Genomic DNA, 19,629 nt, shown 5'->3' with positions numbered 1-19,629 from the left:
AGAAGGTGGTGGATGAGTGAGAAAGAGAGAGAACAGAAAGAGCAAGGGTGAAGGGAAAATGACAGTTGAGAATATGCACAGAAAAAGGGTGAAGAGAGAGAGACAGAGAGAGGGAGAGAGAGAGAGAGAGAGAGAGAGCGAGAGAGAGAGAGAGAGAGAGAGAGAGAGAGAGAGAGAGAGAGAGAGAGAGAGAGAGAGAGAGAGAGAGAGAGAGAGAAGCACAGAAAAAACAGAATTAGAACAACAGTACAACTACAGACAGATGAAGCAGAGTGATCCCATGGATGACACCATTGTGTACAATATGTAGAGTGTACAGCTCTTTGCGTGCGTAGACCTGAGAAGGAGAAAGAAAATCAGAAGAAGAAAGAGAACTGGAGGGGTGCGGGGGGTGTGTGCAGCAGAGGAGTCCACAGAGGTAATCCAGTGACAACTGTTTCTCTGTTCTCAGCTGCTGGTATCAAGTGAACATACTTTTGTAAGGATTGGGCATGTACAGCCGCAGAGGCTCGGTCTGTAAACATCGTGGGCCGAAGTATCCACCCGGACATCTGGGAAGGAGCAGAGGAGTGTTGTGAAAAAAAAAATTACAGGAAATTATGTATATTGTTAATATTTTGGATTTAGGTCCCATTCCCGGGCAGTCACAGCTGACACAGGAATTACACTTGGTTTAGGTGATGACAGGTAAACATGACCAAGGCAACTACATAGTTTATTTCCAAGAACTGCAGCGACCATTGCATTAGTTTAGTGCAACATACAGGTCATCATCAGCTTTGGCAGTGACATAAATCGAAGCAAATATAATTAATACATTAATACTGACACCTCGGGGGTGTGAGTGGCCCATCTTTGCTCAACGGTGGCACCTACGATAAGACTGAAATTGCTGCAACCCCTCTCCAAGCCTGCTTTCTAGTACTCTGTCTCAATACTGGCCCCCCTCCTCTCCACCCGACTCACGCCTTGTCCTCTATACAATCACTTTTGAATGTGTGGTTGGTCTGTTCTAGGTACCAACATTCCCCTTTCTCACTCACAGCTGCACCATCAATCTGGAAAAGGTCAGCGCTTGTAATTTATGAGAAGTACACAACGTCTCCCTGGAGTTTTACAATATTTACTGTTAAATTACTTATACTGAGTGATGTGTTTAACCAGGGAATAACACCAACTAGGTGAAGGACAACCTGGCTGAAAGATGAAAAATAAATATATTATACTGTCACCAAATAATGTAAATATGGGTGTTGGTATATGCGGTATGATATTGTTATGAATTGAGTTATCGGTCTTTCAATTTTTGACAAAAATAGCCTCTCCATTTCACCTTTGAGTTAAAATTCTCCACGGAATTACAAAATAAATGTTCCATACAACACCCGCCCCCCCCAAATATTAGAAGAAAAAACAAAATAAAAAATTTCATTGCCTTGGGTGACATGATATATGACCTTGAAAACTGTAACTGCTGTAAATCTTACAATAACCTTCTTTCTGTGCTTCGGTGTTGGGAAGTTAGTGCATGAGTTCATTGTGCCAACTGAGCAAACCTTAAAAAGGATATCCTATTGTAATCTATGTGATATGCAAGTTTTTTGGTGAGGCACTGCTGCACTTTGTTATGGCTGATTGAAATATTGGTCATGAAACCCAATTTTCATGGTGATCTGATTTATGCCTTGTCCACACTAATAAGGATATTTTGCAAAACGAACATTTTCCTCTACGTTTTGGCCTCTCATCCACACGCAAACGCCGTTTTAGGTCACTAAAATGGAGACTTTTTTAACACTTTCTAAAGTGCCGATTTTTAAAAACTCCAGTTTCCGTATATCCATGTGTACGTGCAAAACGGAGCCTTTGGGAAACGATGACGTCACACCTCAATTCGCGCGTGCCCGTTGTTGCTTTGTGTGTTGAGCACTCTCGCGGGATTCTTTTTTTTTTTTAAATCTAAACTTGTGCTGAATCTAGTGCGCATGTGTGCAAGTGTGCGAGAGTTTTGCAAATCTAGAGCAACCATCGAGACACCCGCGAAAATGAACTCCCGTATCGTTGATGTAGACTTTATCGCCACCTACTGGCCCGGCATGATTGTCTGAGCATTCGAAGTCATTTTTTGCGTTTTTTTAAACGGAGGGGAAAATATCCGTTTAGAAAAAATATCCACGCACGACTGATCAAGACCTTCTTCAATCTTATCAAGTCCATGCATGCGTCAATCAAAAGTGACAATGATGGTCAGACCACTGACTGATTTTCTCAAAATTTGTTGCATTGACCCTTACCAGTTCTAAATGCTTATTACTGAAACATATATCATTTTAGAAAAAAATAGTGCAGGAAAAAAAAGGTTCTGAATCCCCCCGTTGGTAAACAGAGGTGGCTTTACTTGATGAATCTTGTCCAATCTGTACTGCAACAAACCTTCCCTATAATCTTTGATCAATCAATAATGTCATTTTAACTGATTATGATCAGCTAAAATGACATACAAGCAAATACAGCATTCTAAGATATATATTTAAAGGAATGTAGATTCAATAAATTACATTTTTTATGGTTAACGGAAAAACTATCTTGAAAAATTATCAGGAAAAAACTGTCCAACTATATTATGACTATGCCTGGCCAGCTGACATAGTTTGTCCTTGGGGAATACTCTGAAACTGTTTTCATTTACCAATTTTGGTATCTTTGGCTCTGTGTAGTCATTTCTGTGTTATTTTTCATCCCCAAACTGGTTGATAATATACAACAATCATGTCATGGTAGTCTAACTTGTCCTTTATTCATAAGGAACTTTATATTTCAGAGAGAAGAGCAGGACATATAAATAGGGCTAGCTGTCTGCAGGACTTGTTCAACCAGTGAGTAATACCCACTGAAGCCTGGCCTATATTGAATGAAATGGCTTTGGGGCAACATATCCCTGCAGGCCTTCACTGCATTATCCAACTATTCTGGACCTATGCCCCAGCCATGAGTGAATTAGCTGCAGCAATTGAGTTATTGCTCCCTCCAATTTGTACACAGCTTATGGAATGGCTGTTGCAGCCATGTCCTCATCATTGTCTTCAATAGGCAAGGCTTAGCCAGCGCATCTGCTCTATATACTGTGTGGCCAGCCTATGGGCTAATGGTGCACTGTGGTATCTCCATGATGCTACATGGATTCACATAAACACGCTTATTATCATAGCCACACACTTTTCTCACATAATCATATTCTCCAACATGTGGCCCCTCATGTTATAAATGAGAAAAGTACATGAACTCCGGATGAATCAACTCCCTAATAACGTCCGGTCCAAAGAAAATATGATCTGCACTACAACAAAATATACTTTCTATTCCTGATTCAAGGCATTTGTTGGAATCGGGGCTCGTGGATTATCCTTGATTAAGATTTTCTGATATGGGAGCTGTTTAGCTCACATTTTTATGCAGCCATGTGATTTGACCAGGGATCCTAGATTTTAGTACTTAGTAGTTTGATTCATGTTGAAAGTGTCTTGCAAAGATCTCAGTAATTTCTTTTCTTCAACTAAAACTCATCGCTGACTTAGTTTCCCTGGTGTGTAACATATTTTGCTTTCCTGGGTTTAAGCCAAACAAACATAAAAAAGACAAAAAAAAGGTATTTCAAAAATAATAAGAGATTGTTCTAGTTAGGCTATGATGCAAGGTTTTTCCAGGACACCGGAGATATGAGTCCCAAGCTCCTTTTCTAAGGACGCTAAATGTAAGCAGTCACTCTATTTACCTCATTGGGGGCCCCTAACAGGCATAAATATTTGCTCTCCACTAAACCAGTGACTCATGACATTTTGAAAAGGCTTTTAATGTGCAGCCTTCCTGTACACTAAACATGACTTAAAAGGATGAGCACGGCACCATCTCCTCTCATTATCAGCACTAAAATACACAAAAAACAAGTACAACAGGTGGGTAGCTAGAAATGCTGGCAACATTTTCGTGTAATGTGCTGCTGTTGCTGTAAGAGAGAAGAAAATGTTACAGTGCTTTCAGGAAAATAAACAGCTGGATATGTAACCACAATTGGGATATTGCAGGGTATATCAGAAGTTACGGTTTCAACCCCTCAAAAGAATCGGCACCATGGTATGAGTCATCCCTGAAGGTGATGTGAGAGAGGCCGACGACAAACTGGAGACAACAGTATTAATATTCTGTATGCTGTGCAGAAAGTCCCCCCCCCCCCAAAAAAAAAAGAAATTAAAGTATAAAAGAGATAACTCACTTGCAGGAGTACTGATTTATACCATGAATGAAGTAACAGTCACCGCCATTCACACAGTAGGTCTTCTCTGTGTCGTTGCATTTTCTGGCGTGGCCTGAGCCTGGAGATGGTGTTGTGGTTACTGAGGGGGAAAAATAGAAGAAAGAGAGAGAGAGAAAAAAAAACTTTTAACACACACATGGATAAGATTTTATTTTTCACTGTTAAGGCTGTCAGTTTAACGGCATTGCAAACTTTGCTGTGGGCAGCCACCTTCACGTCATAAAGACCAAGTAAAGACATCATAATATAAAGTAGCACACTTAAAGAGCAGTTAAGTTTAATAACCACTCACGTCATCATGGAATCGCTCATCTTCCATCCGTATTTTCTACAAGTATCGGTAGTCCCACACATCTCCGTAACTATTCTTAGCGTTCCTTATTTCATACACTTGCATTCTCATGAGTACTCCTGGTTTTCCCTCCACAAATCTAATTGTGTCTCTCAGCAGTGTTGACACTATCTCAACAAGTTCTATGAGGAAAGATAAATATTTCCCTGACGCGGTGTAGGAATTGTTTATGCGATGACTCAGGTCCTTGGAATGGCCTAAAATGTCATGTATCTACTCTTAATCTCCCCCCCCCCCCCGACTAAAAAGATATGTTCGGGATGAAGTCTGCTTATCAGAGGGAAGCAGGGAACTTGGAAAGCCGGCTGAGCGCTGAGCGAGGTGCACAGTGGCAGGATCGGGACTTGAGAAGAGGGGGGAGGTGGACACTTCCCATGTCAGATACTGGGACGTGATTGTAGATGATGTACCTGCGCTCAGATTCCTACCAGCACCTGACTGGGATGTGACAGCTTGCTGGTGGGAATCCAGAAGTGTCCAGTTCGTGGTTCTTTTAGAAGACTATTACAACTACAACACGTCAGGTTCGACATCCAAATATTGATACCGTGCAAAAATGTTGCGAAAAGAAATTGCATCAAGACTGGATTCCGCTGTGCCCGTGTCTCTGACATATTATGGGCTTTTTGCCATCATGAGGACAAGATTTCACACTAGAAGAAGACGGTTAAACCCACCGCACTGGAAGAAAAACTACCCTGTACCCCGTGCAAAAGCACCCTGCAGCCCTAGCAAAGTTTAGAAACAGCCGACATAAAATTACATCGCTTGCTAATTTGCGTCTGTGAAGTCCTGGGATTAGAAATTAATTTAGAGCACCCCAGACACAATATTTTGCAGGTAAAACAACAAATCTCACTATTTTCTCCAGTAAATATCACGAAATGTCGAGCTGAGCATACAACATCTCTGAAAATAGAGTGACTTACACATCTAGTTTACTGGAGGTTCATTGGATGCAAGACTGGGATTGCCTGATGATACATGCCTTTAAAAACTACTGTGTGACCATACTCTGTCCTTCGCGGTCCCAAAAAGGTTTTATATTTGGGTTTAAAACACCAATCATCATGATAGCGACCGGTTATAACTTTAAAAAAAGAGTTATTTACAAATCCAGCAAAAATGGTTACAGCAGTTGATTTTTTTTTTTGTACCTAAAATACCATTGTTGCTGATAGAGCCAATCCCTGTCAGCATAATGGTTTCAGAGTTTGCTTTTTTAATGTGCCAGTTTACCAGCATGTGGAAACAATCTGAGCGAGACTCAAGAGTTATTTGTTGCAAATACCACATCTACATTAGACACATAAGATACAGATACGTTCTCTAACCTTTCAAATTAACCTGATAACACCAAGTTAAGATTCTACAAAACATGTTTTTCTTTGCTTCACAAACAGAAAGAGTAGAAAATATGATACTAAATTAAAAAGCTGCAATGTTCCAAATAATAATAACAATAATAATGATGATAATAATAATAATAATAATGAATTTATAGGCTCATTCTCACACCCAAGGACACTTTGCAGAGATGACAAATTAAACGTTCATGATAAGAATGAAACTTGCTCTAAATTTTAGAGAGCAAAACAGCAAATCTTTGTAATTGGTTACAAATTGAAGGGTGACCTTTCTCACTCCCTGGTCAGATACTCAGATTTGCCTTAAATGTGGGTTCAGAACAATAAACACCATACACAATATACTCCACGTTGTTCGGTAGAAGTGTACAGTCACATGCAACAGACTTTGGCTAGTGCTTACTTGTATTTGATGTGCTCTCTCCGTATATATAATGATCAAAGGCAATTTAAGGCCAGACAGCCCACGTCCCCCCTTGGTTTCACTTCCCGAGATTAAGCAAGAGCCACAGCCCAGCAGCAGCTGAGCCCTCTCACATTCACTGCCTTTCTATAAGTCGTCTTTGCATCTTCTGCGGCAGTTAAAACTTTGTATGTAGTCGAGCAGCAGCCATTGTAAATCCAGTGAAGTTGGCGAAGCTGTCAAATTTGTATCTAGATACCCCTGGGCGGGCTAGAAATAGAGTGAGTGAAGATGACAGACCCTTTAGGGATGGGGCTGATAGAAATAGGTTTTGTTTTTGTTTTTTTTACAATTTTTTATTTATATACTTATTTGGATATCCACTTACTTCCTTTGTAATTTTTTTGTCTTTTTTTTTAAAAAAAATTTTTAGCTTTTTGTTGATCGTTTATCTGCATATGTGCATGCATTTGGACAACAACTATTTTCCAGAATACACTTATAGTTTAGGCCTTCACTTTGAATACAGATACAGGTACAGATACAGATAACGGTAAATCTGCACACCCCTACTACCCAGATAGCTAGTGCTAAGCTTTCTTTAGCAAGCTATGGTGTGTTTGGCTGAGGGAACCTTCTGTCTCTGCAGATGAGGAAGATGTCAAAACCATAAGTTGTGTATCCACTTATGGTTTTGTCAATTTTGAATGAATAGTAGAAAGCCAAAACAAGGAAATTAAGAGGAAAAAGATAACGAAGACACTATAATCTCTGCTCTGCTAATCCTGACGGTACAGATCGTAGCTTCACCATGTGATCTCTAACCCGTCATGGTCTCACACATTATCGCCAACTGATAAAACCGGTGCCTTATTTCAAAATAATGTATGATGACGTCTTCATTGAAAGTGACTCTATTAACTATGTTCATGCAAGGACAGGTCCCTCATACCATTTGACATTAAATCTCTCTGTTCTGAACCTTCCAAGACATCAGATCTACACATCTTATGATCCAGGTCCAAACTTCTTAAACTCTTAAACTTGTAAGTCAGCCACTGGTGACAATTCGATCTGAAAAGGTTCAATGATTGATGATGTATCCTTCTCCTCACATGCCTCTTCTCAACCTTTCACATTCTCACTTTTCTTTTTCTTTCGCAATTCATGCAGTATTCTATAATTTACTGGAAAATGAAAGAGAGGTGTGGATCTAAAAAAAGGGCCCTAGGGCACCCACACTTTTTTTCAGCACAGGTTCTCAGAAAGTGCAAAGGTAAAACACTGAGAAATGAGAGCAACATGTTACACTTATAAAATTTTTGTGCCAAACCATCTGAAATCCTGAGGGAACCACTGATTTAAATTGACAATAATAAGGCTTTCTTTTATTTTCAAACTACAGCTAAATCAACCATCGATGATTTTGCAAAACTCTGCCAAAATTTGATCACAGTGTGTTTTTCTTAATGACGGTCCAGGTTTAGGTCAGAATCATAATCTAATCTGATAGAAAAGTTGCCTCAATAAGCATCCTTCAACAATGCAGAGGAAAACATGTTCTATTCCTATAAAATAAACCTATTTTTTCCCTAATTTATTCACCAGATTAGTCATGATATTTAAAAGTTATCTTCTCATCAATCAAATTCCAAGATACTTGTATTCTGTGACTCTTTTGATATTTGTACCATTCTTAGTAGAGCTGATGGGATTATCCTAATTATTATTTTTGGCTCTGGTGAAAATCATTAATTTAGTTTTATCAGCATTAGGAACTAATTTATGGTTATTGGGTGCAACTTGTAAATCAGTAAAGCAGTGCTGAAGGGATTTAACAGCAGAATGTACAGTATTGACATTGCAGTGCAAAATAGTATCATCAGTATGAAGATGAATATTACACCCAGTTACAGAAGAAACAATATCATCCATATACAGAGTGAACAGAACAGGTCCCAGGATTGAGCCTTGAGGTACACCTTTTGTAATATGCACAAACTCAGATTTAACATTCCCAATAGCCACACACTGTTGTCTGTCCATAAGGAAATTATGAAACCATTTATAAACAATTTCATCATATCCAATACTATGAAGCCTTTTTAAAAGCAATGCAAAATTAACTGTATCAAATGCCTTCGAAAGATCAATAAAAAGCTGCATGGTGTTTCTTTCTATCCAAAGCCAAAATAATGTCATTTAAAATAAGAGTGGCGGCAGTAACAGTGCTGTACTTTTCTCTAAAACCCAGTTGGTGCACGCTTAGAGTGCGCTGATAGAAAATATTTAAGTTGATTATTTACTAGGGATTCTTGTATTTTTGCTTAGCAAGATATTTTAGAGATAGGCCTATAATTGTTAAGGTAGTTGTTCCACCACCTTTGTAAAATGAGGCATTGGCATTACCTGGGTGTCAGGATCAATAGAAGACAGAGGGTGTCCTGGATAAGTAACATTAAATAGGCTAATCAGGAGATGCAAAATGTTTATTAAAAGCTACACATATTTCTTTATGGTCTGAAATTGAACACCCATTAGATGTGGTGAGAGTAGGAAATGAAGAGGATGGCTTATGGTTAAGAGAATTTACTGCCTTCCAGAATTTTGCTGGATTTGAATACGCTTTGGGAATTAAATACAAATGATAATTAGATTTAGCCTACCATGCATGGACTTGCACCACCTTACCTATCTGAGCTAATTACACCATATACACTGGCACGCCCTCTGCGCTGTCTCGATGCTGGTCATTCAGTTAACAAAAGAATCACTTGGCTTCCAAGTATTTGCCTACCGTGCTCCATATCTCTGGAATGGCTTCCCATTACATGTTAAAGCAGCACGATCAGTTGAAATCTTCTAATCAAGACAGAAAACTACCTTAATTCACTTCATTACAGCCTACCCTAGAACTTGGTTAGCTCCCTTTAACATTGATGTTTTTAATGTGGTTGTTTTATGTTGTTACTTCCCCCCTCCCCCTTTTCTCCCCAATTGTATCAAGCCAATTACCCTATTCTTCCGAGCTGTCCTGGTCGCTGTGCCACCCCCTCTGCCGATCCAGGGAGGGCTGTAGACTACCACATGCCTCCTCCGATACATGTGGAGTCGCCAGCCACTTCTTTTCACCTGACAGTGAGGAGTTTCACCAGGCGGACATAGCATGTGTGAGGATCACGCTATTTCCCCAGTCCCCCCCCCCCCGAACAGGCACCCTGACCAGACCAGAGGAGGCGCTAGTGTAGCGACCAGGGCACATACCCACATCCAGCTTCCCACCTGCAGACACGACCAATTGTCTGTAGGGACGCCTGACCAAGCCAGAGGTAACACGGGGATTCAAACCACAGATCCCCATGTTGGTAGGCAATGGAATAGACCGCCACGCCACCCGCATGCATGCCCTTATTTTCATTTTCATTATCTTATTTGCTTGCTGTATGTTTTGCCCTATGTACTCTTTTTCATTTAAAGTGTATTGGGACCATGCTGCATGGGGATTCTGCACTTTAAATAAAATTGATTGAATGATTGATTGATATATCACATACATAGATAAGTGTAGCTGATGGTTATATGATTGATTATATTACAGTATGTCTCATATTGACATTGATGAGTCTAGTGTAAGAGTCGTGCATTGCAAAATACCCAAAAGTCATCTTCCTCGACTAACAAAGGATGCTGTCTACTTTTGTAGCCAAGAATATGTTATTCATATTTTGATTGATGACAAATGCAGATGAGACACACACTTTCAATTGAAATAAAATCAAAACAAAACAAAACTTCATACCTTTGGCATTTTCTTCAAAGTCCATTAAAGATCTAACTTAAGCTATCATGCCGTATACTTCCTAGATGTGAATGAATTGGCCATCAATACTAAAAATAAAACCACACAGAACTCCTGACTGATATTTAACACAAGTAAGAACAGCTAAAAACTGTAATTTACTTGAAATTCAACCTTGATCCTTGTACTGACCAAACCCTTTTTTTTGTAGGGCATTTATTGGCGTTGTGTCATCAACTGATATCTCATCTGACACTGAGGTGCAAGAGCTGACCCAATTTCCTTCTCCTGTCCACCTTATTTTCCTCCTGCCCCCAGTTTCGTCTTTCACCTCCTCTAATTAAGTCATTGGTTAGATATGGGGCAGGAGATGAATGTCTTTAAATGCACACCATGTTTTGTACAACTCAGTCTTGTGTCCTTACCTCTGGCTTACCTATACTTTACTGGAAAGCACAAAGGTATCATCAAATGAATCACAACATGCACCTTACTACACAAAAAAAAGGCATGCAGTGACTTGTATGCGTTCAGTTTCGCATTTGAAAATGTGCAAGATTTTCAAATTAGCTATATAAAGCCAGATCAGTGGCAAATTAAGGTGGCATGGATGAGTCCTCTCGGTTGTTTCATGCGGATATTATGATATTCATATAAGTGAGAGATGGAAAATTGTATGGGTGCAAATTGATTTACACTGGCAAAGCCAGCATCTTAATATGAGTAAATTGGGTGAGTGTGGTGGTGCTTGAGCTTTCATATAAAACTCCTGCTTGTTTTCACTATCACCACATCAGTCAAGAAAACAGGAACGCTTGTAATATAAATAGGCCATGCCAAAGCTACACATGCTAGTGCGGCTCAGTTTTGAAATGTAGTATTTGTAATTATTCCCTTCTCATACAGGGCTTTGTTGTCAATAAGGTCCTATGCAGGCCTTTGGACAGAATGCATTGGCTTTTTTTTGGATTTTCCCCCCTTTTTCTCCCCAATTGTATCCGGCCAATTACCCCACTCTTCCGAGCCATCCCGGTTGCTTCTCCACCCCCTCTGCCGAGCCGGGGAGGGCTGCAGACTACCACATGCCTCTTGCAATACATGTGGCGTCACCAGCCGCTTCTTTTCACCTGTCAGTGAGGAGTTTCACCAGGGGGACATAGCACATGGGAGGATCACACTATTCCCCCCCCCGAACAGGCGCCCCGACCAATCAGAGAAGGCGCTGTTGCAGTGACCAGGACACATACCCCCATCCGGGTTCCCACCCGCAGACATGGCCAATTTTGTCTGTAGGGACGAACTCCCGACCAAGCCGGAAGTAACACGGGGATTCAAACTGGCGATCCCCAATGTTGGTAGGCAACGGAATAGACCGCTGTGCTACCCGGACGCCCCTAGAATACATTGGCTTTTATCCATCCGTGCCAAAATTTGCCCATTGGTCTGCATGAGGAAGTAATGATTTCCTAAAAAGAGATTAACCGACTGGTTTATAGGGTCCTCTAATATAAAATGTCTGCTACAATGATAGAATATGTGGAGCAAAATTCAGGAAATGCCGCACATACAGATGGAGCGGTTTCAAGTCAGCTGCCTTGCAAAATATTCCAGACATTCAAAAACCTTGTGATATCCATTGTTTAGGTAACAAAACAAAATAAAATAAAAAGGTTATTGAATCAAGACAAGTTTTACAAGCAAACTTGCCACATAGTGATTACACGTGACAAGTGATTAAATACTTGCAATATGTTATTATGGTGGTACTGGGAAAACAGTATTGTATTGTATTAGTTAACTGTGTGTCACTTTATATCCATCTGATTGCCCAGTGAGACTTGATATCGTAATGATATTTTAAAAGTACCAATTCCCCTTGGGCTACTTGAACTGAATTGCTGCAGGAGCAGAGATCAATTTAACGTGTCATAACATGTTACTCAGACAATCCCATTTATCACCTAAGTCAAGAGGGAAATTAGACAGCAAAAACCAACAGAAACCATAAACTATATTTTATCAACGTGACAAGGAGACATTAGTGGCTAAACTTGAATGCCATCCAAAACATTCTCTGCTGTGGTTCTCAGATGGGCCGATGACATGACAAATTACATGGTAAGATTCCATGTAGATGTATTGAATGTACCAGATCTTGGGTTTCTTAGCATGAAAAATGTTTTTATTGTTTAGATTTTCCTCCCTCTTCATCCCAGTTTGGCATGTCCAATTCTGTGTTTCCCCAGTGGTCCCATCATTGCATAACCCATATGGGTTGAGACTTTCACGTGTCCGCTGATACACGTAGAGCCAGCTGACCACGTCTTTTCACCTGCCAGCTGCAGGTTTCTCTGGGGAATTGTAATAAGGCGCATGCTATATTTCTACCAGTTTAACCAGCAGCTGCAGAGACACCCCGCCACCTGTAGGAGTCACTAATTTCAATGGTAGGACATACTACTTGTGATGGCTCCCCACCAGCTGGAGGCAACATCAGTGTTCGAACCATGAACCTCAGCACTGGGACGCTAGCATATTTTGAAAAATGAATGCAAAATAATTTTGAAAAAATGCTGTCGCAGCTGGCTAGACGTAATATGACAAGGGAGGCTGAGCAGCATATACTATGAAGTGTTTGGCAATTTTTTCCTCCCATGATAATAAAATCCAAAATTTTATATAATTTCTAGTACGTTTCTGGTTCAGGATTAAAAGTTGCTTCTTCTTCTTTTTTGCTTGTTAATGTAATGCAGTGTAGACTCTAGTGCTGCTTTGATATATTTAAAGACTGTGTTGAGGAGCGACTTTTACTTCGTCATGTGCACACACTTGCACAATGCTGCACAACGCTGACTCTATAATGAATAGTTCTCGCAAGTAAGCAGAGTCCACTCAGACGCTGATGGAAGAGTTATGGCAGACTTAATCAACGGGTGTGTAACAGGAAAGCAGCCTTCGTTCATTCTGAAATACATCCTGATGAAAGAAAATAGGTGAGTAAGGTGTATCGCAATCTCAGGTAAAAAAAAAAAAGCATGACATGGAAGGGCAGAGGATACAGATTGTACCTTCAGAGCCCATCAATGTGAGGCAGACCACACTGTAACACGACATGCAAAAGAATTGTGAAGGAAGGAAAATGCAAAAGAAAATCTCCAGAAAAGAAAAATAAATCACCACTGACTGATAATAGCATCTGCGCTTATTGCACAATTCATGTGAGGGGAGGTGCCTGTCGGCCAGGTCCCAGTTATGCAGCAGGGATTGTGTATTCTCTCTGAGGTCCTCTGGTTCAGTCAGCACAATGTTTACGCAGGCTGTACTACATGTTTACTCGCGATCACAACTAATGATAAGGCTCAAAATATTAGCCTCACAGTCATAAAGACACCCATGCATGTCCCAAAACACCATACTGCCACCTCACTCATCCCTCCCATGCATAGTACAACACATAACCAAACATAATAATAATAACAATAATACAAATCCTTTCTTCAGCTCCACTCACAATATTTCTGGCAAAAATAAAATTGGCTTGAAAGTACAATGGATGCATCATTGATGACGCTGTAAAAAAGACGACACACTGGGTAAGAGGCCTGGTTCACATGTAGAGCATCAGACGTTGGGCCATTTGATCATTAAATATTCATCTTGCAAAAGGCTAAATCCGCAAAAAATATCAAGCTATCCTCTGTTTGTTACCATCCAGTTAGCGCCACATGCATTGTGCAATAAAGGCCACAGAACTTGCCCCTTGCTTCATTCACTGCTAGAATACCTTGGGACCAGGGGAATGTCTGGGAAAAAAAATTACTTGCACAGACTGCAAATCAAAGTTTGATTGATTGACAAAATGGTCATTCCAAAGTTATGCTCTCTTTCGTTCTATGGCCAGGGTATTCTACTGAGACACCAAAGGCCCACAAGGAAAGCTCCACTATAAATATCCTCCCCAGAGACTGTGGAGAACATATTCTGATAGCTGCATTTTTCCTTTGCCATACTTTACCACTAAAAAGCAAACTGAACACATATTCCGAAGAAATAGAAAATGATCTAACATGTAACATGAACTGTAAACAATATACAGGCAACCAAACCATTGGACCAGACAGAATCTAGTTTTCTTTCTCCAGCTAAGGATTCGTAGGGCCTTCTGTGAAGGTATTGAAGGCCCAGATCCATCACTGCTGCATTAAACCTTGGCAGATTTGAAAGTTTAAAAGAACGCTGAGTTCAAAGATCTATGCAAGAAAGGCAAGCACAACTAATAGTTAATAAATTACCCATTGTGGCTCTGTTGTTGTCGAAACACAGCATTTACTGGATTATACTTGCAACATCTGTGTTCGATGTATCATGTATCCAGGAGGCTTTAAGGTAGGATTCAAGGCATTGGGTTTTAAATCAATCTAACATGATCCACTTGAAATACTAGGGGGGTAGTGGCTATCTCTTTGATATACTTGTGATATCTGATTACATAAAATATGTTGTTTATATGATAGAGGTAACTTGAAATTGGCACATCTTGGCATACAATTTGTTGTGACAATCTTTCAGGCGAAGGGTGAAAAGGATAATGGCACAGAATGAGGCTTGGTTAACTTCTTAAATATCAACCTATTAAGACTTACATGGAATGTAGTGGCCTGAAGTCATGACCATAGATGTTTGAGAACTATATTACTCAAGTAAAATTTGTCACATATTTTTACACATTTTTTAATATACTGTACTATATGCTTTTTATACCTCCAATGGCAAAATATTCAGGGGTAAAATACTATTGTACTAAGCCCTATCAATGGCTGGCCATTTTTTGAAGTTTCTGTTCATAAAAAGAGAAGGACTACTATACTAGAACTCCGTCAAATGACACCAGAAAACTTTCTAAACCTCAGGAGGCTTTTTTTTTAAATAAAACATGAAACAGCAGTTAATCATTAGAGGAGGAATGCCATCATTCATACCAGCATAAATATCAACAATCTGTTTTCTTCTTGATGTAGTTTTTGTACTTTTACAGGGCTACGGTTTGGCTGGAATGTGAACCTTCATGCAGACTGCACAGAATAGCTTTAGAGGAGGACAGTCACGTTGCACTACTCAAACAAACATAATGCAACTGTTTCACCACCGGTCAATTAAGACGCATACTCATACTCGTCTTGGCAGTGGGAGTGCTTGCACTATTGTGTTCTTGCACAAGATATGCACATGAGATATATTGGTTTCCTAACCAATCTCTAATTGTATGAGAGTGTTTCATCATGTAACTGCATGCAAAGTGAAAGTAGAATACTTCGATATCCTTCACATGCTCGTGTTGACGCGGTAGTATACACAGTGGTTACCTCATCTACATTCCTTGCTGAGGGAATAAATGTGCTGTGTTCCAGGCAGGATTTTGTTGCAAATATTTTTTTCGTATTTTTCACGCGCGTTCGCTCTTATGTCATAATCACAGTATCTAAGCTACATTTCCTAGCAGGCTGATCAGAGTTAGAAATAATTATGCTCTCCGCTAGACATATTTGGGGCAAATGCACATCTTTGTACTCGATAAAGGTACCTATTTTGGCAGACGTTCTGCCATGCTGGTCAGAGCTTGGATCGGGACAGGCAGATTAGAAATAATTTTACCTTCCACCCTAGGGATGGAGTTTGATAAAAGTAAGAAACATGAAACATAATATCTCCAGTGATTTGATAGTTATTAAGGCTGTGTGATTGTTGCATCCTAGTAACAGTAGAAGGAGCTGCCAGCTCCAGTTCTTAGTTGCTGAGAACCAAGGGACTCTGTATTTGGCACTTGATGTGATAATTGAAGAATGAAAAACATTGGATGGCTTTATTTGGACAAAAAAAAAAGTGTTTTGTAATATTGTGTAATTTTAATTGAAAGGTTGTACTTTGGCTTTGTCTCTGTGCCTATTTCTTGCTTGCTGTCCTCCTTCCCGACACAATGCTTTTATCTGCATTCGGCCCCAAGAGGCATGACAGTAATGGAGAGACAGACAAAAGAGAAACCTTCGCCTGATCACAGAGTACACATGTCAAAATACTGTTATTTTCCACCCTGATTGCATTAAAGTGACAATCATATTCCATAGAGCGATGGTTAAGATAATGGTCAAAATAGCATCTATCCACATTTGAAACCTTTAGACATAGTGGATATTGTGCAAACATGTATAGATAAGTCAACTGCCACCATGTCGTTCTGGTGCATTGTTCGTGCACTGTGCCAGATGGTAACGTCTGTCTTACACCCACCCAAGCTGCAAATCCCCCACCCACTCTCACACCAGGGACCATGAGCGGGGTGCTTTGGTCCCAGTTTACCCCCTGTGTTTCTAGCTAGATGACGGAGTGAAGTTCCTTTAACCCAAGGTGGAGATCAACTCCTCTGTCACACAGAATTAGAAGTGGTGTTTGTTTATCAGCATTAACGCTGCAAGGTTTAGGTGAGTTTGCTCTGTCATTTAACCCCGGGTCTCAACTTTCTTCAGCCCCGCAGCCCATGACTGACTCTGAGGGGAAGTTTAAGAGAGAGATTTCCTCCGAGTTAGTGAGAGCCACAGTGTTCAGCCATCAGGCCTTGCCACGGACTTTGATTAATCCTTCATGGCCCAAGAACTGAAAGGAAAGGCTGGGGGTGCAAGCGGGGCCATCTGGAAACCTTCATAAACATGTCTGTCTTTCCACGCTCTCCAAAGGGTTCTAGGAAAATCGTAAAAATGAAAAGAAAGGTCCCTGCTGCACAGTTTTTTTCCTCTTGAGGCACCTCTGTGCCTATGGAGCAAACAGAAGAGTGCACATGCTGGATTCTAGCCCTGCACTGCACCCCACAACCCAACCTCGAACACTGAATTTTCAATTGGCCTGTCTGTGGCGCAGAATTATACACATGTACTCCTAATTTATGACAAATGTTCATAATTTACTACAGCTTGGGTTAATCATTTTCATTTCTACGCCGTATTTCACAGGGGAAGTCATCTCAAATACATGACAGATCATGCGCACTGAAAACCAAGGTAGTTACCCAGAACAACAAAAGGTATATCGGTTCCATATGGTCTTTGTTATGTATACATGTCTCAAACTTTTAAGTCAAGTTAGCAGTATACAGAATGATGAATTGTAAGGTATGGCCTGTTCGGGTTAACGTCTTTGAGTGAGACAACTTCAATTTTAGGAGTACTGCATTTAGGGGTACAGGAAACAATCAAAGGCAAAAGAAAAAATGACACAGTTCTGTTTTCTTGCTCATGCATCCAATCAAGAATTTATCCAGACATCTAAATTTGAGGTGTATTCATTCATACATGAATACACCTCAAATTTAGGTGAAGAACTAAACTGTAGATGGGAAAAGAGCCCTTCACTTCTTAACCCCCGAACTTCTTACATCTTAATCTGAATATGGGTCTCTTCCTGGTCTCTGGTACGGCTGCATTCACGAACACTACAAATCCAAAATGTGTGATATAGTATATTTAAAACATGAGGCTGCCAGATACCGGGACATATCAAAATGAGTCAAACAACTTTCAGTGTAAAACGCCTTCAATCCGACGACTCACTTTTGTGACTATAAACAGTAGCGTGGCACCAGTTTGTCAACAGGGGGCGCCATAATAATGAAACAAAGAATGTGACATTTAAGCCACTCTCAAGATCATCTGATTTATCATCATTCAAACATCTTGGATGGCAGTACAAATAAAACCCTCAGGACGGTGAAAAAATTGACAGGGGAGTGACGAACCCTCTACCCATCAGTGCAAGCTCAACAATGTCAAGTCAAGTTTATTCGTATAGCCCTAAATCACAGTTGCGGTCTTAGAGGGTTTTTATGGTCAGGCAGGTAGATACAATAAACAAATAATGGATGGCACCCTCTCTCTTTAGACCCCGCAGTTCACATGAGGAAAAACTCCGATGGAAAAAAAAAATCACAGAAAAAAATAGGAACTTCAGAGAGCGCATCAGATCCCTCTTCCAGGATGTAGACTTACTTGTCCACAAATCAGTCTTATGCACAAGAGTGAAAAGTCCTCCGCCCCCTCCCCTCATCCCCTCCCTTCACTCCTCAGCTCTTGGCAAGGAGTCTCTGACATGTCTCCTGTTACAGCCAGCACCGAGATCTTTTATCTCTCTGCTAGGGGTCAATATATATTGCATGCATTCTTGCTACATTTGTGTGGATTCTGTTTCTTGTAACATCCTTTTTCCTTGTGGGATTCTGTAAGGCTCGACATGTCGGCCAGAACACATGTGTATGCAAAGACAAGTTGTATTTGAAGGAAGATAAATTGACACCGCAAGGGGGAGGGGTGAACAAATCGGAGGTGGTGGTTCTGGTGTGCCAATGATTCATGTTTCAGTATAACATCAGTTCCAATAGGCCTGATGAGTTTGGTAAATAAAGCACGCTGAATTGGCAGTAAGGATGAGGATGATGAAGTATGGACATACGATATATATATATATATATATATCAAAATGGTCAGAGAACACAGATTTTACTTTCCAAATGTGATCTTCGTAAAGGAGTATTGTAGCATTTTTGAGAGAAGTATTGAAGAGTGGAAAACAAAATCAACAGCCAAAGGGAGAGAACCACTGGCACAAGAGAAAACAAGATTAGGTTAAAACCTAGTATATGGCTGGACCACGACTACACTTATCAAACAGCTGTTTTTGCGTGACTATGTTTAAAAAGAGGTTGTTTTTGACATCGGTTCTGTGAACAGCTGATGATGTAATGGAAAACTTCGCGCCGATTCATTTTGAAAGAGCGACGGCCAATGGGGAAACGCCAACTCGGCCGTCCGACCAATGGTGAAGCTCCATCACTCACTCAGCCACTCAACTGCATGTGTAGGGCCAGCCAAAAACAGAAGAAAGGGTAGAACAGCAGGGAGAGGAGGACAATATGAGGCGAAGGAACACCTAAACATGAGGGTTTGTTGATGGAGACAACGACACACACACACACACACACACACACACACACACACACACATACACAACATGTAGACACTCCCTTCGATACATGAAGGCACATCTAAGCAATGGAAATGTGTGTGTATGTTGTCATGCATATTGAATGTGTAAACATTCCAATGTGGGAAATATACAAATGCGAAAAAATTGGTCTTTGCTTACAAGACAAGAACCATCATCATAACCATCAACTAAATCTTCACCTAAACCCATAAACAATAACCTATGAATTTAGGATGCTCGTAAAATCCAAAAAAAAAATCTTTTTTTTTTTACTGTGGTTTTGAAATCATCCTCAATTATCCCCGAGGCGCCGAACAATTCAAACTGGAATGTTTAGAAATGAACAAAATGGAGCCTGCCACGCACATT

The 19,629-nt window shown here is 40.3% G+C and overlaps 1 protein-coding gene across 1 annotated transcript in view; it reads right to left on the bottom strand.

Annotated features, from left to right (window-relative positions):
- Nucleotides 1–19,629, bottom strand: part of LOC130116832 (pro-neuregulin-2, membrane-bound isoform-like) — a 95,994-nt gene that overhangs the window by 16,003 nt on the left and 60,362 nt on the right. Inside the window, exon 5 of the mRNA XM_056284898.1 lies at nucleotides 4,271–4,391. Within this exon, the coding sequence (XP_056140873.1) occupies nucleotides 4,271–4,391 (121 nt within the window). The remainder of the gene's footprint in view (nucleotides 1–4,270; nucleotides 4,392–19,629) is intronic.

This window comes from Lampris incognitus, chromosome 8, assembly GCF_029633865.1.
Source record: "Lampris incognitus isolate fLamInc1 chromosome 8, fLamInc1.hap2, whole genome shotgun sequence".
In the NCBI taxonomy this organism is placed as follows: Eukaryota; Metazoa; Chordata; class Actinopteri; order Lampriformes; family Lampridae; genus Lampris; species Lampris incognitus.
Note: the sequence above shows the minus strand (reverse complement) of the source record. Positions and strands in the feature narration are given on the sequence as shown.